Source organism: Microcebus murinus, chromosome 24, assembly GCF_040939455.1.
Source record: "Microcebus murinus isolate Inina chromosome 24, M.murinus_Inina_mat1.0, whole genome shotgun sequence".
NCBI lineage: Eukaryota > Metazoa > Chordata > Mammalia > Primates > Cheirogaleidae > Microcebus > Microcebus murinus.
Genome location: NC_134127.1, coordinates 30,493,480 through 30,517,990, shown reverse-complemented (window position 1 = coordinate 30,517,990; position 24,511 = coordinate 30,493,480). Strand labels below are relative to the sequence as shown.

Genomic DNA, 24,511 nt, shown 5'->3' with positions numbered 1-24,511 from the left:
CAGATATGACACCATGGCCCAGGGCACCTCCCGCGAGCCCTGAGGCCACAATGGAAGAGGCCAAGCTGAGACTTACCGTGACAGGTAGAAAGGTGGCTAGTCTTGGCTGGGGCCCTGGGAGAAGCCATTCAAACTCAGACTCACCGTATAGAGTTAATTGAGGGACCACCATGACAGGGAAACAAGGACCTGGGGTGGATGTATTGACGCAGCAGGTAAGTGTTCCGTTGCACCAGAAGAACTGTCTCAGAGCAGGGGAGGTGGTCGTGGTCACAGAATGGTTGGTAAGGTGGCATCCATGAAGTTGTAGGTCGGGGTCAGTGTGGGAGGTGAGAGAACACATGAGATCTGCATAGGGTTGGCCTGTAGGCTCAGGTTCCCAAAGGGGAACACGAGTGAGCGGAGTGGAGCATGAGGGAGTTGATGAGGGAGTTTGGGGGTTAGAATAATTTAGAGGGACAGCAGCCAGTAGGGGCTGCTGAAGGGAGGCATAGAGGAAACAGTGGGAAATATTAGGGATTATTTCAGAGGAATTTAGGAAGGTGAGGTTGTGCTGTATGATATCTAACCAAGAGGTGAGAGTGGGGTTATGGGGACAAGAAGGAACAAGTTGTCCAGCCAGAGTCTGTTCTGCCTTCTGGGAAGTGGTGCCTAATTTGGCTAATAAATCTCTTCCTAAAAGTGGAACAGGACAGGAGGGCATGATAAGAAAGGAGTGGGTGATGGGATGGTCGTCTATAAGACATGTCAGAGGACCAGTAGTAGGAGGCCATGAAGGACTGCCATCAATACCCATAACCGACACCTGGGAAGGATAAGTAGGGCCTGCAAGAGAAGGCAGGACAGAGTAGGTAGCCCCCGTGTTAACCAGAAAGGACACTGTCTTACCCGCTACCTTGATTGTTACCCTGGGCTCAGCGAGGGTGATCGGGGTGGCAAAGCCGGGCCTTCGTCGGTCTTCTGCAGCCAAGCCCAAAACCGTCAACGGCAGGTCTGGGGGTGGAAGGACTGACCCTCTAGACCTTTGTCCCAAGGGGCAATCACTCTTCCAGTGTCCCTCTTGACCACAGGCCGGACAAGGCTTATTGGGCTGACGTGGCTGCGGGCATCTGTTGGCCCAGTGGCCTTCCTTACCACACTTGAAGCAGGTGCCTGGCGGAGTGCGGCTGGTGGCTTTAGACGAGGTCGATGGCTTTCCGGGCCCCACTGGCCGCAGGGCTGCATCCAAGGCTTGGGCTTGCAGGTGTGCCTTTTGGTGGGCACGGGCTTTCCTTCGGGCCTCTGCCTGTTTATCTCGGGAATTAAAGATTTTAAATGCCATGTTCACCAGGTCTCGGATGGGGGTCTGAGGGCCTTCTTCTGCCTTTTTAAGTTTGCGTCTAATGTCAGAGGAGGACTGAGTGATAAAGTGAGTTGCAAGGACGGTGGCCCCTGCTGGGGAAGTGGGGTCCAAGCGGGTGTGTTGGATGAGAGCACCCGTAAGGCGGCTGAGGAAGGCCGCAGGATTTTCATCTGGCTTTTGAGTGATTTCTCTAAGCTTATTAAAATTAACTGCCCGATGGGCAGCGGCCTGGAGACCAGCAAGAATGCATTGCAGCATGCGATCTCGGCGGGTTCTACCATCTTGGCCGGCGGGGGTGTCTGGCTGGTATTCCCACCCTGGCTCACTGCGTGGGACAGCTTCGGCCCCAACCGGCATGGTGCGGTCCGTTAGGTGGACTTGATCAGCATGTCCCTGAGCTGCCGTCCAGACACGTTCCTTTTCATCAGGAGTAAGAGTAGAAGCCAGAATAACAAAAATGTCATGCCAGGTCAAATCATATGCTTGTGTAAGATAGCGGAACTCTTTGGTGTAGGCTGTGGGGTCGTTAGAAAAGGAGCCTAAACGCTTATCAATCTGAGAGAGATCAGAAAGGGAGAAGGGAACATGGATGTGCACGACCTCTTCAGCACTAGCTACCTCTCTCAGGGGACAGAGAAGGGTTTGGCCTGAGGGCCCTGCGTGGAATCGAGTGTGGTGACTGACAGGGGACGCTGGCAGAGAGCCAGCGCAAGCAGTAGCGGAGGACGGTGGGGTGCTAGGAGGAGGAGGAGGACCTAGATATGGTGGAGTCTGAGCAGGGGGACAGGTAAGGGAGTCAGGAGGGTCAGAAAAGGTGGAAAAGGTTTCTAACGGGTCCTTCGGCTGAGAGGTAGAAGAGCCCAAGGACAGTGGAGGACTCAGTGCAAGGAGGATTTGTGACGGGTCACAGGTCTGACAGAGGGAAGGACGGGAGCGCAGATGGAAGAAAGCCTGGACATAAGGGATCTCCCACCATTTGCCATTTTGGTGACAAAACTTATCGAGATCTTGTAAAATTTTGAAATTGAAAGTCCCATTTTTAGGCCATTGTGACCCATTGCCTAATTTGTACATCGGCCAGGCGGTGTTACAATAGAAAATGAGTCGCTTAGGCCGAATGTCAGACTTGAGGCCCAGGGCTGCAAGACTGGCTAAGAGACAGCCCAGAGGCGTGTTAGATTTGATTTTGGAGGGTTGACTGCCCATGGTGTCCTAGTCCAATGAGGGAAGAATGAGATCGGGAGCCGGCGTCCCAGGTCACCGATCAGGCCTTGGAGAGAAGGCTCTGAGCCTTGGAAAGGGCCAACTGAGTGGATCAGGCGTTCCTGAGGCACTCCGGTCCTTGTAAATCCTTACGGATGGAAGGACTGACTGAGGGGGCTCGGGCGTCCCCGAGACACTCAGGTCTTTATAAATCCTTACGGATGGAAGGACTGACTAAGGGGCTCGGGCGTCCCCGAGACACTCAGGTCCTTATGAATCCTTGCGGATGGAAGGACTGACTGAGGGGGCTCGGGCGTCCCCGAGACACTCAGGTCCTTATAAATCCTTGCGGATGGAAGGACTGACTGAGGGGGCTCGGGCGTCCCCGAGACACTCAGGTCCTTATGAATCCTTGCGGATGGAAGGACTGACTGAGGGGGCTCGGGCGTCCCCGAGACACTCAGGTCCTTATAAATCCTTACGGATGGAAGGACTGACTGAGGGGGCTCGGGCGTCCCCGAGACACTCAGGTCCTTATAAATCCTTACGGATGGAAGGACTGACTGAGGGGGCTCGGGCGTCCCCGAGACACTCAGGTCCTTATAAATCCTTACGGATGGAAGGACTGACTGAAGGGCTCGGGCGTCCCCGAGACACTCAGGTCCTTATGGTGGAGGATCTCTGACTTGGGCTATGGACAGAGACCCTGGAATGGACTCATTGGGCTAGGAACACAAGGGCAGAGGGACTTACCCTGGCCAATTGGTCGGCTGGCGTCTGGTGGAGGTCCCGGTCCGAGGTCTGGATGACACGAGGGGACGGCGCGACCACGGCCCTGAGGCAGGCCTGCGCAGCCAAGACTCCCCTCCCGGGTTTCGGCACCAAATGTAAGGTTTTTCGGCGGTGGCGAAAAGAAAAGAGACACAGAAAGAGAAAGAGTGGGGGGCCAAACCACGTGGCTTTATTATACACTCGTGGACGAGGTTCTGGGGCCCCAAGAGCGGGGCCCCGGAAGTCGCCGCAGTTTGAAGGGGCTGAGGCCTTTTATATCCTTTGGGCCTGGCTAGGGACTTTTGGCGGGAAGAGCTGGGGATTTTAGGAGGGGCTGGAGGTGTTTGTGGAATCCAGGAGCCAAAACATTCTTATCTAGGTGGACATCTGGGTGTGGATCCTCTCAGCAGGGCCTGACAGCTTTGTCCTTGGCGGGTCTGGTCTCATGAGTCTTCTCTTTTTGATCCAGGGAAGGGAGGGGGCCCGCCACCAGCCTTACACCTGCCGTGACACTGATGCTGTTCACTGTCCTGTGTCTCATCTCTGCAGCCTTCCTGTCTTTTGATTCCTCTGATTTTACTAATTCTGGCAATAGTTGACAATGTAATATTGTTCAAAATGCATTTTGTACTAAGATGCTATTTATTATCTTTTAAGCCATTGATTAAAATATTAAGCAAAACACAGAGTAGTTTATCTGGCACACGCTGTTACACATCTTATGCTAATGACAATACAATGATGTTAAACAATTGTGAATACGAAGCTGTAAATGCCTAATACTCTGATAATTGGATTTCACACAAAGCTCCTTGCCGCCTATTGTTTTGAAGTACATCCTATAAATGAAACTTTGTTACACTGCAGATTATTTTTCTGTAATCTTTGCTGGTGAGCTGTGCTGTGTTGCACTTTGTGCAAACACAAAGGATTTTCCTAACCTTTGTTTACTAAATTTTATTGCTATTTTCAGCATGATAATCAACTCTAAAAAGGAATAATTGAGTTTTGTTGTCCAAGTTTTTATTAATGGCTTTTAAAACTGAGCACAGAGGAAGAAGAGAAATGGTTCCCAGTGACTTGTGAGTCAGCATCTGCATATTGTTGTACAGTCGTTTTCACTGTGCCAGCACTTGCCATAACTCAATTCCTGTTTGAGACAGTTCTGGTCTTTAGTGACACAGTTATGGTATTTATGGGCACATTTACATGTAATTGCACAACTTGATTAGATGATCTTTTGTCAGTGTTGATATCTAGAGGTAGCTGTGGATGGGTCTCCAGCTTAACACCTGTTGGAAAGATAAGAGTTTCACGCAGCAGATGGCCTTGAGGGTAAGCTGGGACCGCTACTGCAGAGAGGACGCTGTGGTTAGATTTCACCTCTGCCTTCCTGGTGGGAACAGGTGGGCACCCCAGCCTGTCACTACATGCCCAGGTGCTTTGGACAAAGCTGGGTCTGCCATTGGGCTGTGGTTTTCTTGGGGCATGTGGCCTGATTCCAGCCTTTGCAACTGGGGAAGAGGTTTCCTCTCTCCTCTAAGGCAGCTGCTGGGGACATGAGCCGCACTCTCTCCTTGTAAGTGAGCAACAAGTCTCTAGGAGCCCCTGCCAGCCCTCCCGCCAGCCCTCCTGCCATCTTGAGGTGTGACCAGCTTTCAGGTGAAGCGGCCACCACAGGACAGGAAAGGAAGAGGAAGTAACAAACAGGTGGAGGCATCTCTGGGCCATGGGACCAAACCCACTCTGGACTTTGCATTCACGTAAAGTGAGCCTGAGTTGGCTTCTTTGTCCCTTTCCACCAGAAGGTGAGGTTCTAGGCAGAGTTCTGGAAGGACATCGGTGGTAACACCTCCAGACTTCTCCCCAAATCTGTACTTGCCAAGGTTCTCCAGAGAAATGGAACCTGCAGTATGGCGTAGATTCTGTGTCTCCACTGAGCGAGGTAGATTTGCTGCAGGGATGGGCTAACACCATCCTGGGGGCTGCAGGGGGAGTCGACGCTGTGGCTGGAGCCTGCAGTACGTCTGGAGATGAAGCCTCTAGACCCATACCCTGTGCACAAGGTGGTGTGCGTACTTGTCCCCTGGCGTGTCCCCGGAACATCGATGCCTGTGAGGGACGGTGGAGACAACTGGAGTTTGCGACGTGTCTGCAGGAGCACGTCTTCTTGCCTGCCTCACCCATGCCTGCTCCACCCTTCCCATAGCCATGGGCTTGGCGTTCAGAGGAACGAGCACTGCGGAAAGGGCGCTGCTCTGGGCATGGGAGGAGAAGACCTAGTGTCATTACGGAAGGTAGCCTGGAGAGGGATCTCTTGCTAATAATGAGATGCTGATGACATTTCAATTAAATCTGTAGTTACAGAGTACTATGTCATAAACTAATCAGATAGAAACAGATGGAATTAAATCCACTACAGATCCTTGCACTTGGTGCGCCGAGATCTCATCGATCAGGGTGGGGACAACAGATTAGCCTTCAGGAGGCAGATGTGAACTGAGTTTTTAAATGGGGTAGAAGCATCTGACCAAAATTGTGACACTCAGCTTCGGAGTGCAGGAAAAACCGTAGCACTGTTGTGAATTCTAGGTGCAATTGTGCTTACGCTCACACACTTCTGGTAAAATTCCTATTTAAAATGTATTGATTAAACTTAATAGTTCTTTTGAATACATGTTTATGTGTCTAAAAACTTTGTTAGAGAATCTCTTATTCTCAAAACATAAGATCTCACCTCAAATTGAGGACCACTGATGTGATGCGAGTTACTATATTACCTTGGGAAAGAATCAATAGATTTATTTTCAGTGGAAAATGGCAGAGACCATACACAATCTATTAGATAATTAGTAACATTGAGAATGCAGAAGAAATGCAAGAGCAATAGATAAAAATAAGTAACTGCATTACATATGATAAAGCAATGAAACAACAGATCCCATTCTCAGAAACAGCAAACTTCACAAAATACCCTGGAGTGAAACAGGAATGTGTAAGGTTTATAGCAAAAACAACTGTAAAACAGCTAGAAGGGATGTGAGACATTACTGAGCTTGTGTTAAGGACAGGCACTCACGTGGCAAATGCAGTGTGAGAACATGTTGCTTCCTGTGTGGAGTGTGTGTGTGTGTGTGTGTGTGTGTGTGTGTGTGTATGAATCACATGATTTCCATCAGAATCTTTTCCTGTCTGGAGGGGCAGTGAACTTGGGAACAGGGAGTTGATTAAGGGGTAATAAAATTAACCTACAAGAATAAACTCACAAGATTGTTCAACACAGAGTATTAAGGAAAATCTGACTTGTGGAATCTCTAGTCATCTGGGAGAAACACACTAAGGTTACAGGAGACAAATCAGTATGTAGATATTTTATATGGATGGCATCTCCAAGGTAGGAAAATGTGGATTATGTAGTAGATTTGTTGGGATAATTTATTATCCTTTGGAGGAAAAAACCCAAATTAATTCCCACCTCAAAACTCAAAAAGTTATCAAACACATTAAATATTTAATCATTAAAAATAGTTACAGAAGGGATTACAGGTGGCCTGTAATCCCAGCACTCTAAGAAGCCAAGGTGGGAGGATCACCTGAGCTCAGGAGTTGGAGACCAGCCTGAGCAAGAGCGAAACCCTGTCTCTACTAAAAATAGGAAAAAAATTGGTCAGGCATGGTAGCACATGCCTGTCATCCCAGCTGCTTGGGAGGCTGAGGCAGGAGTATTGCTTGAGCCCAGGAGTTTGAATTTGCAGTGAGCTGTGATGATGCCACTGCACTCTATCTGGGGTCACAGAGTGAGACACTAAAGAAAAAAAATTAGTTATAGAAGTTCTAAAAGGCAACTTAATACAATATACTTTTTCAATTGTAGAGGTGGGAAGATCTTTTTAATCACTGAAACTATTAAGGAAGGAATTGATAGATTTGGACATATAAATATTAAACCTCTTTAAACTGTTGAAAGACCATTAATGAAGTTGACAGAAATTGACAAACTCAAAGAAAACATCTACACCCGATAGAATAAACAGTCTGACATATATAAAGAGGACTTAGAAAGTAATCAAACATTTATTCCCCTAAAGAAAAAACTAAAGAACAGTTTACACAGAACTTCATTTGCTCAATAACCATATTAAAAGAGCCCCAAACTCCATGAAAACAGTGAGAAACTTTTTTTTCCACCAGAGGCAAAAACAAAAATGTTGATCATAAGTGCAATATAAATTGAGACTGATGTTTTGGCAGCATTTTGGGCTAATAATATGCATATCCTTTGACTCAGTAATTCTACTTCTAGAACTCTCTTCTGCATAAACTCCCTAAGAAGCATGCATATAGAAACGTAGGCAGAATTCTTAGCAACTGGAAATAGCCCAAATGCCCAGCAATAAGGGATTTCTAGGGTTAATTGTGACTCTTCGATGCAAGGGAAAAAAGATTAAGTAGTTCAGTACGTACTGTATGGAGAAATGTTGATATAGGGAGTGGATGAAGCTTATTGAAGAGCAGTGGCAGTTCTGGGAGTGAATGTGCAATTCTGATTCATGAGTACAGGAGATGTCCGCTAACTGGTTCCAAGAAACCAAGGGTTGATTTTCAGTTTGTACATTATTTTATAATGAATATTTCCCAATATGCTTGATAAAAGCAGCCCATTTTCTTACCTTATTAGGACTGTACATTTGAAAGTATTAATAATTACATGGCATATAGTGACCTGTCATCAAACTGAGGCTTGGTTGGAGATTTTGGTGACAAAAAATTTTCAGCAGATGCTATACAATATACACCACTCCTGGCCTTCCAGAAAATCAGTATAACATGATCGTAGTTTGTGAGGGCCACATAGAGCATATATAGGAAAGCAACTGATTGGTGATCGTACCAGCTGAGGTAGGATAAAGAAAGGAGTATTTCTTCAGTGCGGCTTTATAAACGTCTCCTCAAAAAAACTAATGTTCCTATCTCATCTGATTCAGTTTTGGAAGATAACAATAATTTCATGTATTAGTATGCAATGACAAAAATGAGCAGAGAATTTTATAATTTATCTAAATTTATATTTCAGCACCTTACTCTTTAAAAAAACTACACTCAATTCTATCTAGGTCTGTAGCACTTTTTTTCCTGGAGAGAAAATGATTAATTATTGACATTCCTTGGTAATGCTCTTGCATTTCTTAGAATCTGCTGGATTCTGTGCAGAGGGAGTCTAAGTTCTAAGTTCACAAACACTGCTTTTATAAGGAAGCAAAACTCCTTGTTTAAAACTATGGTTTCATTTCTTTAGCGTAACATTTTGAAATTGTTCCACCTATTTATTATCGTTTCAGACCCTGCTGTAGAATTAAAATAATATTTTTCCTAATGTGCTGCGTCCTAATATTAAAACAATATTTTTCCTGATATTTTTTGTAGGTGCTGTGTCCACTTCCGTGGCCTTATTTAAAATGCCAGACCTTACGTTTTACTCGCAGCTTGTCTTTGTGCCTGCTTAATAATCACCTTTCCCAGTTGGTTTGATTATTGCGTAGTCTCACTTTTCTCCATATATTTTTTCCTGTGGGAAGGTTGTTTACCCTTTTTATCATATTTTCCCCATTTCTATCCATTCCTTATCCTAGGAGTTCCCGCCACCTGACGCTCGGCCGTAGCGTGTGTGGGTTCCCGCAGCTGCTGGTGAACACCTCTGCTCAGCCACCATGGGGACTGCTCAGGTACTGTGCCATCTGCCTGCTCCCTCCTTGCTGTGTGTACAGCATCTCTAGCCTGCTGCCTGCGGGGGCTGGGTGCTCTGCCTGGGGTTGGGAGACAGAGGGGATGAAAGACACAGCCCCTGTTGGGCTGCCGGCCTCTGGGACTTCAGGAGGGTGAATATCCAGTGTCATGCCCACACAAAGCTGCGGAAACCTCTTGGGCTGCATGTGGAGGTGTGTTTATAAACTTCCCATAAGTGTTGTTTGTTCTTGAGCTGTAATGAGAACATGGTGAGTGAGCGTTGGAAATCTCAGGAAGCCCTGAGAGGTGGTGAGGCGAGGTCCACGCAGGAAAGCTGTGGCCACAGCGCCTCTGCTGTTAGATCAGGTGTGCTCAGGCCCATCTGTGCTGCCGTCACGTGCACATGTGTGCACCTGTGCATGAACCCAAACACCTGCGGGACATAGCTTTTCAGAGAGCTTTCCGTAGGCTTTCCTGGGCTTTGGTGTGTGTGGGAGCAGAGACCCCATCCACAGGGCTGAGAGGAACCTTGCTGTGTCCCCGGGGCTGATGACTAAAACAGCCATACACCGTGGTGCATCTCATGGGCACATCCAGGGAGCCGAATCCTAGAGTCTGCACTCACAGCCTCCAGACATGGTGCAGAGTGTTTGAGAGCCTGGTTGTCACCGTCCACCCTTCCTGGTGCCAATGCACAAATCGGATACCCAGCTGAAGCTTCATGGATAGAGGCATTTTACTGGATTTGTCAAAGTAAAGAAGGGATTATATATAGTATGAATGTAATCACATTTCTTACTCCAGAAGAGATTTGGGTGGATGAAAGATGTCAGAATTTCAGGTGGGCCCTTACCACTGCCTGATAACCTTCCCCGTTTCTTTCTTTCCTGAAGTAGCAGCTTCACGTGTTCTCTCAGGATTTCAATACTTTCTTATGACTTGATAGTCTCAAGAAAGGGTGTTGATTTCAGGTTGCCAGATAAAGTCGTCACAGGGGGAACATGTGGCTCTTTTGTGATAGGGAGGTTTGTATCCAGCTTTTGAGAAGATGTGGGATAAGCTCTTGTTTGCTTGTGGGTTTTGGATTTCTACTTCCCTGCTGATTTAGCAAAGACAGTTCACAGTGCTCTTGTCAACTCTTCAATAAAAATCCCTGCAACTTGCAAAGGGCAATTGTGTATTTGTTCCACAAATTAGTAGTTAGGTTCTTAATTGCAAAGAACAAAATTCACTCTGGTGTGTTTAAGCAGAAAAGGAACTTGTTAAAGGGCTACCAGGCATCTCAAAGACCTTTGACAGGGCTGGATAGAAGGTTCCAGCCCCTGCCAGCACCCCGGGGTCCAGCTGGAGACCAAGGCCTCTGGGAGTTTCTGCTCAGGGTGTGGAGACAGGACAGAGTGAATACAGTGCTGCCTGTGACTGCTGGAGGGGTTGAGGATAAACTTTTATTGTTGTTGATGTTTGTTTTCATTTTGTCTCACACTTGGGGAAGGGTTATTCACAGTATGGGAAGCTGTCAAAAGTGCAAGGAGGTTCTGAAATGTTGGGCAGCCCTGAGAGCCATTGCCTGGCCGTCCTTCTGTCCTCGCATCATCTGATAACAACCACAGCTCCCCTTGTGAGACACAGCTGTCCCCTGTGAAATGAATACACACGACTTCATCCAGGAGGGGCATCCACAGGCCCAGTCATTCCTGTGCTCCCCTGAGGCTCTGGGGACCCCATCTGTCCCTCCTCTCTGCTCTCCTCGACCCCAGATGCTGTAGCTGCAGCCTGTATACCAAGTGGTAGAAGTTGGTGCAGCCGGCACTCCATGTCGGAACTAGGTTACATGTTGGTTTAATTTTCATGTATAAATATATACATGACACAGCAAAGAAAAACTGGGGGGAGCTAGTGTAGTTATAGTATTTGGTCTTCATGACATCCTTTCTCCACCACCCACCTGTGCTCCCTCTGCCCCATCTGAAGGCAGAGCCACATCTCCTGGCCACCACCCTGCCCGCTCCTCCATCCTAACTGGCCCACAAGGTCACTCTGCTGCTCAGCTCCTACCCAGAGCCAAGCACTTCTTCCTGCAGGGTCACCAGAGGCTTTGCAGGTACCACAGCTGACGTTTTCAAACAAACACAGCAGTGCCTACTCCACAGGCACTTTGAAAAGAAAAAGAATGTGGAAAAAACACTTTCACATAAGTGTTTATAACAAAAAAAAAATCAGTGGAAAGGAGGAGGTATAGAAGAGACTACCATGGCCCCAATTAGCATTTTTCCCAAATACAAAGATAATCTGCTATTAGAAAATGTCTGCTATTAGAAATAGTGTCATTTCTCAGTAATTGATATTACAGTGGTTGGTAACCAGTGAATGGCAGAAGTGACAGAACATTGACTTTGTAGAGAGTCTAAAACAAACCCAGGAGGACTCAGCTACAAATGTGAAAAATAAAAGAAAAACATGATCGCTAAATGTTTATATGTATTTTTTTTGAAAAGGAAGGCTTTTAAAGTATGGCACCAAAGTCAGGAATCATATGGGAACAGACTCATAGATATGACTGAGTGAAAATTAACTTCTTACATATAAACAAAACGATAAAGGTGAAGCTCAAAAGTTAGTCTGAGAAATAAAAATATGTGAACTGTAAATATATGAAAAAGGGTTAATACCTTGTTGTTTTGATTTCAAAACAATAAAACATCCAAATAATATTGAAATGGGGAAAAGATCCAATTCACTCACCAAAAAAGATGAGAAAAAGGGAAGAAATATACTCAACAGCACTAACTTAAATAAATAAAATTGCCAATTATGTATTCTCTGTCAAACCAGGAACTTCACTGAAAATCTAAAAAGCAGATGTTGTTAAGTGTACAGTCTTCTAATAAGGGCCCCATGCTATCGGGTCAGGTTCCCTCACTTAACTTTAGTCACCTTCTTAAAGGCCCCATCTCCAAACACGAGCGGGCCCAGGGTTTCAACCCATGTATTTGGGGACATAGAGCAGCTGTCACCATCTCAGGAACCCCACTGTCCCACGGCTCATGCCTGGTGTCTGTCTTGCTGCTGCTTTTCCTTTTACGTCCACTCAGGGGCACCCTGGCCTCCCCCTGCACAGGTGTACACTCCAACCTTCCCCGTCACCTCGTCCATACCACCTCTCCTGGCCCCCATTCTGGGGGCCACAGCACCATCACGGCTTCCTCGTGGTCTCCTGCAACTGCCAGGTCAGTTGGTGCCTCTTCCCCAACGATATCCCTTAGCATCCACAATGAAGGCTGTGGCTTGCTGAGACCTGCCCAGCGTCACCTGGTCCCAGCCCCTCACTACTCTTCCCTGCCCCTTTTAATTCCCAGGGTGACTTTCAGATGCTCACCAGGCCTTGGCACAGTGATCCTGGGAGGCCTTCTCCCCCTGCCCCGGCTGGTCCCACTGTTGTTTCCATGGTGATGGGTGGCGCAGAAGACACCTTTTCTGTGAGCCTTTCCTGGCCTATCCAGATACCAGCCACTGTTCCTAACCTATCAGAGCCGCCTTCCTGGCTTGGTTTATCTCCTTAGCACTTTTACTGCCCAGCTAACTTACCATTTTCCCATTTGCCTCTTGAGAATCGCAGTGACACAAGAGGCAGCTTTGCCAGGCAGAAGATGTTCTTGCAGCTGGGGTGGCACCCTGGCTTGTGGACGGATCTAGCAGCTGCTTTTGTGTGAAATTAAGTTTCAGCGGAAAACATTGTCCTTGCAGGTTCACGGGTGGCTTGTGGGTGCTCTCTCGGGACAACAGCAAATCGAGTAGTCTCGGAAGAGACCTTCGAAGCCTGAAATATTTACTGTTGGGACTTTTACAGAGCAAGTTTTCCCACTCCTGCCGCAGCTACCAGCACAGGTGGATGAAGAGCAAGAAGGTCCTGCTCCAGTTTGTGTGAGGGGTACTTGCTGTGAGACAAATGTACCAGGCCGGCTGGCTGGTAGTTTCTCAGAGGTGACCAAAGCAGCGCTGCACAGCAGGTGGCTGCGTGTCTAGCTCTGCATCCTGGAGGCTGGGCCTGCTGCGCAGAGTGAGACAGCTGCACAAGTTTAGGGCAGATGTGGAAAAGGGTTTCCTGGAAATGAGGATATTGTCTCTTACTTAGTTCCCTCAGAGAGTTTAAAATTGTCCTCGTTCAGGTTGTGGTCAGAAGCTGGGAGTGGGGGTGGGGTCTGAAACGACGGTGATGTGTCATGATCCCTGGGAAGCCGTTTGTGGCCAGCGTGGGTGAGGCCATAGGAATCCAGTTATCTGTGGCGTCTGAGAAATTCTGTGAAGACAAATAATTGTAGAAACGACGTTAGCATCAATGCGTGGCACTGCCCGAGACCTAAGATGATGAAGAATGAAACAGCGTGGAAGCGATTTGAGAAGTACGAGTGAGATGATGCCAGCCAGCATCGCGCCGGTGGGGACAGCCACACCTGGCGTGGCCGGGGTCGGAAGGAGGGTCTCCCGGAGGGTCCTCAGGGGTCTTGCGGGGCTGAGGCCTGTCCAAGGTCGTGGTGTGCGGTGACCAGGCTCCGGTTTGGTGACGGTGAACTCGCTGGGCTGACAGAACAGCATCTCCGCCCCCATCGCTCTGTCCTTTGACCACCCAGAGCCGTGTGGCTATGGAGACAGGGCCTTTCACACGCACATACCTTCACGGCTACTTAAGGACGGCGCCACAGAGCTCAGTGTCTCTCATACTTTTCCCCGAACGTCACGTCACATTGGTGCTCATCCTCCTCCCTGTTTCTTTCTATTCCTTTCTCTGCTTCTGAACGGTCTGCCTGTCCCTTCCCGCGCTCCCCCAGTGTGCACGCGCACCCGCTCACAGGCGCACGCGCATACGCCACCCGTGCACGCGCGCAGCCGGTTGTCTGTGGTGGAACCTCCTGCCCTGACAGTCTCCAGGCACTGAGGCAGGAGGCGGCGCCGTCCTCCTGCTCGGCTGGATCAGGCAGTGGTCAGACTCGCGCACTCCGGGCTGGAGCCCCCGGCTCAGGCAGCGACTCCGATCCTCACACGTCACCTCAGCGGGCATCTCCTCAGCGAGGCGGGCGGGTGATGCTGCCCCGCCAGGTGAGACCCGCGCGGTTCCCGCCAGGTGAGAGCTCCTCCGCGCCGAGACCCACAGTGTCGGGAGGTGGTTTCGAGGCTGGTTCTGAGGAGACCGCTATGCCTGCGGCTCCCGAACCAAGGTGGGTTTAGTTGCCAGTTCGTGCCTGCATTTCCCGCGCGTCTGACGCATAGCGAATACAGCTCATCGAACGCACCCGACAGCGGTTCTGACTGCGACCGTGCCCTCACTTTCGGCGGGAATGCTACAGAATGTCATGTAAAAATATACATAGGTATTTTTGAAACAGCCTCCCCCCCCCCCTTCCGTCGCCGGTCACGGCTCGCCGCAGCCTCCGGCTCCCGGGCTCTGCCATCCTCCCTCCTCAGTCTCTGGGGGTTCGGGGCGGCAGGCTGAGCCCCTGCGCCCACTTTCTAAGTTTTCCTTTTCAGAAACTTTCTACAGTGTATTTGCCGCCGTTCCCGCCTCAGCAGCTAGAGCTGTGTGGTTCGGTTTTATCCGACTGCTTGGCCTGAGGTGGCGCCAAGTCTTTCGTGCCTGTCACTGGCGTCCGGGCTGTGCTGCCTGAAGAGATGCAGAGACTCAGTGTGTAAATATACGTTCAATGTACATAACACTGAACAAATGCTGAGTGAGTTCCTCTAGTGTGGACGATGGTGCAAATGTATGCAAACTCCTGACCATGTCCCACATGTGCTTTTGGTAAAACTTAAGTTGTGTTCCTGGTACCACATTCCTGTCTCTTCCCCAACCTCGTTCCTCCCCTCCCACCTCACTCCCATCCTTCCCTTTCCCCCATCCCAAACCAAAATTTCAGGCACCCTAAAAATGTCCCACTAAGTAAAGTTTGCTGTTATTTATGGCTAATATTTTATTCAGGTGTTAATTTTTTAAAAATGAGAAGGGGTCAGAATCCTTTTCTCTTTCAGTGTAGGCATCCTTAATCCTCACTGAATTTAGAAACCTCGTGGTGAGGTTTAGTATTGCAGATTTTCCACTTGCACAAGTTCTGATTCCCTTGGGTGTGGTCTGGGTGTCAGGATTGGTTTAACACTCCGCCCCTACCCCCCGAATCCTAGAGCACAGGCAGGCTGTGAACCACAGCTGCACAGTCATGACTTTCAGTCTTTGGGAATTTCACGTCATCTATAACATGCAGTGTTTGATCAGCCTGAAGTGAAAGAAATCACTCACAGACACGTGTGTTTGGCTCCAGCTAGGGTAGGCGCCCAGAGAGGATGGAGAAAGCCTGGGCTCTTCCTGGTCTTCTGCTGTTGTTGTTTCCCTACAATATTGTCATGTTATGGCAATTAAACTTTTATTGCAAGCAGGGATCACTTAAGACTTGAAAAGAACAAGCAATGAAAACTTTCTTTAATGAAGAGGAAAGAGTCTTGTGCAGGTTGCAGTTGGCAGCAGGTGGAATAAACACCTCTAATTACAGGAGGACTGTGAGACCTTCCACTGTGGTTTCCCAGGACCAAGAGCCTGTCTGTAGTTATTAAAAACAGCGTCGTAAACGCTGAGGTGCTGCTGTTTGTCCATCCAGGAGGGGAGGTTCATCACAGAGCTCAGGTGCTCGGAAATGCTCGGCAGTGAGTTTACATGTCATTTTGTTAAATCAAAGAAGCTTACACTCAACCACAGCGAGTCACTCCCTCACACCTGCTGGGATGGCTCCTGTTAAAAAGCAGAGGATAACAAGTGCTGGGAGGATGTGGAGAGAAGGGAACTCTGGTGCTCTGTCAGTGGGAACATAACCTAGCACAGCCACTACAAGAACAGTATGGAAGTTCCCTGCCAAATTAAAAACAGAACTACCATATAATCCAGCAATCCAGCTTCTGAGCACATACCCAGAGGGAATGGAATCAGTGTGTGTGCACTTGTGAGCATTGCAGGATTACCCACAATAACCAAGACATGGACTCGACTCAAGTGTCCATCAACACATGAATAAAGAAAATGTGCAAATATATATTGAGGCTTACAAAAAGAAGGAAATTCTGTCATTTGAGATGACATGGGTGAACCTGGAGGATATTATGCTATGTAAAATAAGCCAGGCACAGAAAGACCAATGTTGTGTGTTCTCGCTTCTCTGCAGAATCTGAAAAGTCAATCTTGTGGAAGCAGAGAGTAGAGCGGAGGTTTCCAGGTGCTGGGGCTGGACAGGAAGGTTTGGGCCACAACCACAAAGGTCCAGTCATAAGGTGAATAAGTTCTGAGGTCTAACTGCAGTGTGGTAACCATAGTTAGACATCACCTTGCAGTCTGTTCTCCAACTTAATCCTAGCTTATTCCTCCTGGGTTATGTGGTTTTAAATGTGTGTGGTTTTATATTAATAAAGCTTTGAGGTTCACTGATGAAAAATATTAAGTCATTGTCAGAACCATATTTTCAAAAGGATGATATAGGCAAAATGAAAGACACAGAAGATAAACACTTAAGAGTGTGGTCTGATGAATTATGAGGGACCCCTAGCGACTGTGGCTGCCCCTTTGCTCCAAAAGTGTTGCTGTTTAGTGTCTGGCCCCATTAATTCACTGGGGGCTGAAGAAGAGTCATGTGCTAGTTTTACCTTTTAGTTATCATTTTAAAATTGGAATCATTTCTATAAAGAGACAGCCCTGCATCTGTTTCATTGTAAAATGGAACAGTTCATATAGGAAAGGCAAGATAAAGGCTTTATTTTTGGCCTTTATTTAAAAGTTACCCCAAAATTAATTAGTTTCCATCACCCTTCAAGGATGACTAATTCATTTTGAGGATATCATTGTAAACTCATGGACTGAATACACATGATGTGTTTCAGTGCACTATGATTACTGTTCACATGATGCACAGACGCCGGCACCTCCAGACAGCGGGGGCTGCTTTGCGGGAAGTCTGAGTCCTGAGCGCTCTGTGGCCGTTGATAGATTCCGTGCTGCCTGTCCTCTCTCCCTGACTTGGGGTTATTGTGTCTGAGATCCCTGCTTATCTGTGAAAATGGCGTTTTAACAACGTAGTCTGGTTACTTGGGACATGTATCGCTGCAGCTGAGCCATCCTAGAACTTCATGAGAGACAGAGCAGGGAATTTGCAGGGATTTTGAAGACTCTTTTGTGATTTCATGCTGACACTTAGATTCAGATCCATGAGTTTGGGATTTTTACCACACCTGTTTTATCTTACACTTGTGTCTTTTTTAAATCCTGGTGTTCAAGAGCACAGGGAATAAATAGAATTGTCCATGATTATGCATTTACTCTATCCCACAGTGTATGTTCAATACTCTGAAAACAACAGAATGAACAGTTACCAATGTGACCACTGAAAACCAGCCAATACCTTTTTCACCTTCTCTCACATTGCCTGTATTTTTTTTTTTTTTTTTTTTTTTGAGACAGAGTCTCGCTTTGTTGCCCAGGCTAGAGTGAGTGCCGTGGCATCAGCCTAGCTCACAGCAACCTCAAACTCCTGGGCTCAAGCAATCCTCCTGCCTCAGCCTCTCAAGTAGCTGGGACTACAGGCATTCGCCACCATGCCCGGCTAATTTTTTGTATATATATTAGTTGGCCAATTAATTTCTTTCTATTTATAGTAGAGACGGGGTCTCGCTCTTGCTCAGGCTGGTTTCGAACTCCTGACCTCGAGCAATCCGCCCGCCTCGGCCTCCCAGAGAGCTAGGATTACAGGCGTGAGCCACCGCGCCCGGCCTGCCTGTATTTTTGAGTGATGTATGTGCTGTATTTGTGTTGTCATAACATGTATCCATCAAATACTGTATTTGTCTACTTCTTACCATTATTTTGAGTAATTATGTTTACTTATAACATAATTAAATTATTCAGTAATTCTGAGTAATTATGTTTACTTATAACCACTGGTTCTCATGTTACAACCTGTCTAGTCATTATGTTTCCTGAAGTTAATTCAAAAGAGGCTGTTTTTTCAAAAACAGTTTCTTCAAAAGAGGCTCATGGAGACAAACTTTCCTTGAGTTATTACATGTTGATGCCAGCTTTTCTGTGTTTTTACATTTGAAGGCCAGTTTTGCTGGATATAAAACTGTTGGCTTATTAAATATATTTATTTTTCTGGCATTTCTTAAGCACATTATTCTGTTTTCCTCTATTGTAAAATAATGCTGTTTTTTTGTATCTTCTTTTCCTGTCTTTAATATTTGCCACTTCATTTGTTTTTGAGGTTCCCTCCTCTTTTTCTTTTATTTTTCTTAATATTAATACATCATTTGTCATGTGTATTCATTTTTGTTCTATTTTATTATTCACTTCTGAAATAAGCTATCATTTCTAGTTTTTTCCTGAGTTCTATTATTTTATTTCTAAGTTTTTCTAATTCTGTTACATTGTTATTTCTCGTTTTATGTAATTTTTTTTTCAAGACAGGGTCTTGCTCTGTTGCCCAGGCTGATGTGCAGTGGTGCAATCACAGCTCACTGCAGCCTTGAACTCCTGGTCTCTAGCGACCCTTCTTCCTCGGCCTCCTGAGTAGCTGGGACTAAGGCACAGCCACCATACCCGGCCTGTTTTATGTGATTTTCTTAGTGTCTGGGCTGTTCCCAGGTTGCTTTCACTGTCTAGGGCAGACAGTTCCTGGGGTCCCTCCTTCTCTTGCAGGTGCCAGGGGTTCTGGTGGGCTCCTGCTTGCTTCCTTGTATGGTACCTCCTGGGATACCCCCAGTTGTGTTGTAAACGGTATTCACAAGTTTTGGGGTTTGCTATGTTGTTGCTCTGTGTGTTTTGATCTGATGATCTGGGAAGGTTAGATAACTGTGCTAGTGTATTCACTACCTTCTCACATATGTTCGTTGTAAAAAAGTTAATGTATTTCCATGCAGGACTTTTTAAAAAACAAATTCTTTTGCCTTCTTTGTCCACTGTATCCCTTCTGCCTAGTATCTTTACATGTTTTTCACTTGTATTCTTTTAAAAACAAACAAGTTCTTTCAATATGTGTAAGTTTTTGAAAAAGATACATTTAAATTGCTGATATTTACCTGGGTTGTTTTAGACACATTTTGATGGAGTATTTAGTAGATGAAAGATTTTAAAACATTAGTAGTATCTTTCTATGTGTCAGATGCAAATGATTTTAAAGATGATTTTGACATTTAATAGTATCTATTTCTGTAGTATTTCTTATACTGAATGCTCTGCTAATTTGCTTACAATATCCTTGTTTACTTTGTGGTACATCATGAATGCTAGTATTTCTTCAGCTTTGCCATTGAAATTAATGAAAAGGGAAGTATGTTTATGGGAGTGAGGAATCAGTAATTTTTCTATTAGGTAGTGGACCTGAATAAAAATAACAGGGTGGTTCATGCGTGAATCAATTTACTTTAAGAGTGTGCCAGTCACGAGCTGTAGCTCCCTGGGTTTCCGTGGAGGGAACATCTTCTGCTCAGCTGGCAGAGCAGTGAGGAAACACTGCCAGACTCTGCTCGTCTCACTCAGACTCCTCCCGGTGTGGAAACCACAGTGTAGACTTCAGACAACGGATATTAATTTTGCTTATATTTTAACTTCATATAAGTGGAATTGTGCAGTATATGTTACTTTTTATCAACAACTTAATTCACACATAGCTCATCCTGTACCACTGACACACTTAGAGTATACATCGCAGTGGCCTTTGGTACATTCACAGAAACCCATGTCCCCAGTCGTTCTCCCTCCATGTCCTCCCACCTCCTGTACTGGTGACCACTCTGTTCTGGACATTTCATGCAAACAGTGTCATACAATGCATGCACCTACTTTCCCTCAGTGTGATGATGTCAGAATTCATCTGTGTTGTTGCAAGCATTTCCTTCTCATTGCTCAGTGACACTTGATTGCATCTATTTATCCAGTGGTCAGTTGATAAGTTTGGGTTGTGTACACTGCCTATTAGGAATAACACTGCTGTGAATATTCATGTACCACTCTGTGTGAGTGTATGTTCTCATTTCTCTCAGGTATACACTTAGGAGTGGAGTTGCTGGTGCACATGGTTCTCTATTTAATATCGTAAGGAACTTCCAAACTGTTTCCAAGCAGCTGCACCATTTTGCATTTCTATCAGCCATGTGTGAGGCTCTGATTTCCCCATATCTTCCCTAGCATTTATCAGCGTCCAACTTTTAGATTCTTTCCATCCTAGAAGGAGTGAGGTGTGTTGTTGTGGTTGTGATTTGCAATTCTCCGATGGCTAATGATGTTGGGCATCTTTCCACATCCTGGTTGGCTCTCTGTGTGTCTCCTTTGGGGAAATATCTATTTAGATTCTTTGCTCATTTTTAAACTAGGTAATTTGTCTATTATTGGGTGGTTAGAGTTCTATATATATTCCAGGTACAAGTCCTCATCAGATTTACAAACATTTTCCCCATTATCTCTTCAATGGACTGATTTTATTTCCTTTGGATGAATACCCCGTGGTGGGATTGCTGGATCATATGGTTAGTTCTATTTTTAACTTTCAAGGACTCACTGTGCTGTTTTCGCCGTGCTGTTTTCCATAGAGGCTACGTTGGTTTACAACTCTCCAGCAGCATGAAGTTCTGTTTTCTCTCCTCATGGTCGCCAACACTCCCATTTCCCCTGATGTTGAGCACAATCCGTATCTGGCCTGCTTCTATTTTGTCTAGGGTTTTTCCACCCATCTTCATGCATGATATCAATACCAGCCTGTATTTTTTCTTCTCCTGTTTTCCTTGTCAGGATCAACTGTTAAGTTTATGTAGCCTCATCAAGTGAGTTATGAAATGGCACTTTTTAATTACTAAGGAATAATTTCTGCACATTTGGAATTCCTTAAGTATTTGGTAGAACTTGCTGTTAAAACCACACAGGCCTGGAGCTTTCTCTCAGCAGTTATTTTGTTTTTTTTTTTTTTTTTTTGAGACGGAGTCTCATTTTGTTGCCCAGGCTAGAGTGAGTGCTGTGGCATCAGCCTAGCTCACAGCAACCTCAAACTCCTGGGCTCAAGTGATCCTACTGCCTCAGCCTTCCAAGTAGCTGGGACTGCAGGCATGCGCCACCATGCCCAGCTAATTTTTTATATATATATATATATATATATTTAGTTGGCCAATTAATTTATTTCTATTTTTCGTAGAGACAGGGTCTTGCTCAGGCTGGTTTTGAACTCCTGACCTCGAGCAATCCACCTACCTCGGCCTCCCAGAGTGCTAGGATTACAGGGATGAGTCACCACGCCTGGCCTCTCTCAGCAGTTTTAAGTGCAAAGACTTAACACTGCTGATTCAATAACTGTAAAGATTATAGGAATATCCAGGTTTTCTGTTTCTTCTTGACATAGTTCAGGAAAATTTTTTTCAACTATTCTATATCATCTTAGTCTTTAGATTTATTGGTTTTATTGGTTGGAGTTCACAGTGTTTCTTACAATTTGTTTAATCTTTGCTGCGTTTAGTTATGTCTTCTTTTCATTGATATTGGTTATTAGTGTTTTGTTTTTAATTTAGATATGATTTACATGCTTTTTCTCTCTTCCATGTAATGCTGGTCAGAATTTTTTTTAGTTGGATTATCTCTATTGTGTACTTTTTTCTGTTTTGTTTCTCTTAATTCCTGTTCCCATTTTATTTCCTTATCTCTGTTTGTTACATTCTGTGGTTCTTTTCCCTAGCTGTGTAGGTTGAATGCTGAGCTTGTTGGCTGATTTTTGTTTATACCGTGATTTCAACTTAATGTGAATAGTAAAGGAATAAAAACCTCTTTTAAGGTATTATTTTAGCTGAGTCCCACAAGTTTGGAGTATTATTCTTCAGTTCTCAGTACTTTGTCAGGCACTACCCTTGGGCATAACCAATCTGCTTTCTGTCTGTGTTGCTTGTTTTTTCCAGAACGTGATATAAATGCAGTTACACAGGGTGGGATCTTTTGATACCGGCTTCTTTCAGACGACATCGTGTATCTGAGATCATCTACATTGCTGTGTATGTTAACAGTCGATTTTAAAAATTGCCAGGAACATTCCACTGTCTGAGTGCTCTCGTATCTGTTGACTCAGTTGCTGAAACGCATCTGAGCTGCTTCCAGCTGCCACGAGTGTGAGTGGAGCTGCTAAAAATGTCCGCGGGCAGGTTTTTATGTGAAAATAGGTTTTGTCTCACTCGGGCATTTAATTTCTGGGATAAGGATGAGCAGCAAGTGTATGTTTAACTTATAGGAAGCTGCCCAACTGTTTTCCAAAATGACTGCTCCATTTGGGTTCTTGCCAGTGTGCAGGAAGCTTCCGGCAGCTCCATGTCCCTGCCGGCTCTTCCCACGGCTCCAGTCAGGGGTCTCCTCTCTCTCCCAGTGGTGGGAGTTGTGTCTCTGTTGAGGTTTTACTGCATTTCCCCCCAATAACTGGTGATATTAAGCCCATTTTCACTTGCTTACTTCATGAAGTGTGTGTTCAAATATTTTTCCTATTTAAAAAAATCAGGCTGTTTGTATTTTACTATTTAGTTTTGAGATTTCCTCATGCAGTCTGGATATAAGTCTTTTGTCAACTATATCATCTGCAAATATATTTTCTCAGTTTTTGGGTTGTATTTTCATCTTAGCAGGATATCTAATCTGTTTTGAACAACAGAATATTTTAATTTTAAATGTGCAATTTATCAAATTTTTTAGGCATTGTGCTTTTGCAGTTGTATGTAAAAGCAATTTTTAAACTTTTCATCTGTTGCTATAAGTAAAAAGTTACGCTGCCATCTTGGAAGAATCACTTTGCCTGTGTGGAAATGTTATTTCCAATTTATAATACTTTTTAGAAAAAAAATCACCAAATTTTGCTAAGTGTTTTTGTTGTTTCACAGAAAACTTTAAATTAACATGTAACAAGAATATTTTGGAATAGGACAGCTCATATTTTAAGAGTTTCACATAGTATGTAGTTATCTATGTGTGTGTATGCACTTGTGCATGTATATAAAGCAAGTTTGTTGCTTGAATAACCAAGGTAAATGTTAGCATGTTTTATTTTCACCTAAATAATTAAATTAGACTTCAACAGAAACCAATATATGCATTATTGGTCTTCACATATTTTATGATTATTTTACAATAGTATGAACTTTTAAATGTTGTAAAACTATCTGATTACTATTAAACTAATACCTAAAATATGCCACAGTGTTGCCATATGCTATGGTTTTCTCAGTTATACTAAAATGACAGTTAAAATGATTTTTTTCACTTTAATGAATCCAGACAGAAGCTAATAAAATTTGGTAATAATTTTGCCTCACATAATATCATTTTTCATCCTCCATTTTAATCCTTGAAATAACCAGAATTCATACTGTTAAATACTTTTTGTGAAGAGACAACATGCTCTGCCGTCCATCCTGGGTGTGCAGTAGGTCTTGGAGAGAGGGCACCGTCACCAGGACCTGGATGTGCCACCTGCCTCCTCCTGCAGGTCCTGAGGCTGCCTTGCCCCCGCCTCCTGCCTCCTGCCCTCTTCATACACATTCTCAGCTTTCCAGCTGGAAGAAAGAAAGCTAATGGCAAACCCAATCAAACCACTGAGATTCTTCTCTCTGTCTTTTATCTGCTCATCAGCTGTAAATTTTAATGAATTACTCACTTGATTCTGCTCAAGACCCTGGAATCATTTTCCTTCCTCCTACCAGTACATGGATTGTTTGATTGCATGAATTAGCAAATCAACATCTTCCAGCCTCTAGGCTTTAATGCAAATTGCAGACAGAGTCTTATGTTCTCAAGGAGCAGGGTTTGGGCTGATTATGTCCCCTCAAGTCATATTAGCATCTTTGCTACTTCAACATTTTTGTGAAGAGTAAAATATCCACCAGAACCCAGAGGAGGCATGGTCCTGCTCACTCACACTCCCTACCCACATTAGGGGGTGTCCTGTGACACCATGGCTGTCCCCCAGTCAGCACTGGGCAATGAGGTCTGCTGTGACTGTCCACAGGAGCTCTCAGTGGAGGGCTACTCATGGATGCCCTGAGTCTAAAGGGCCGAGGAGCTCTGTGGGCAGGGTTAGGTGTTTGCTCTCATAGCATCACTCTGATGAGATTCCTGCCAGAAACAACAATGAAGTAGAAATTTCAAAAATAAACATTTCCAATACAAGTATAACATATAGTAGGATATAAGTGATGGCAGCTGTTGTTCTGCTCAGCCAATAAGCTCTTGTCTCTGCCTCCCCTCCCTCGGTTCCCGCTCTGCGCTGAGGCGCGGTTGAGTGGCAGAGAAAGACATAAGACGCTACATCAGCCACCAGAGAATTGGGAGTTTAGTCAGGGAGAGAGACAGAAACAACCTTCCTGTGGCAAATCAGGGTGAGGTGCTTAGAGAGCAGAAACTGGATGTGGCACACAGCCCATGGTGGGAGAGCTCTG

General features: G+C 45.4%; 1 protein-coding gene across 1 annotated transcript in view; it reads left to right on the top strand.

The window, feature by feature from the left end:
* Nucleotides 1-24,511, top strand: part of DLGAP2 (DLG associated protein 2) — a 531,153-nt gene that overhangs the window by 38,585 nt on the left and 468,057 nt on the right. Inside the window, exon 2 of the mRNA XM_075997292.1 lies at nucleotides 8,947-9,039. Within this exon, the coding sequence (XP_075853407.1) occupies nucleotides 9,025-9,039 (15 nt within the window). The 5' untranslated portion in view covers nucleotides 8,947-9,024. The remainder of the gene's footprint in view (nucleotides 1-8,946; nucleotides 9,040-24,511) is intronic.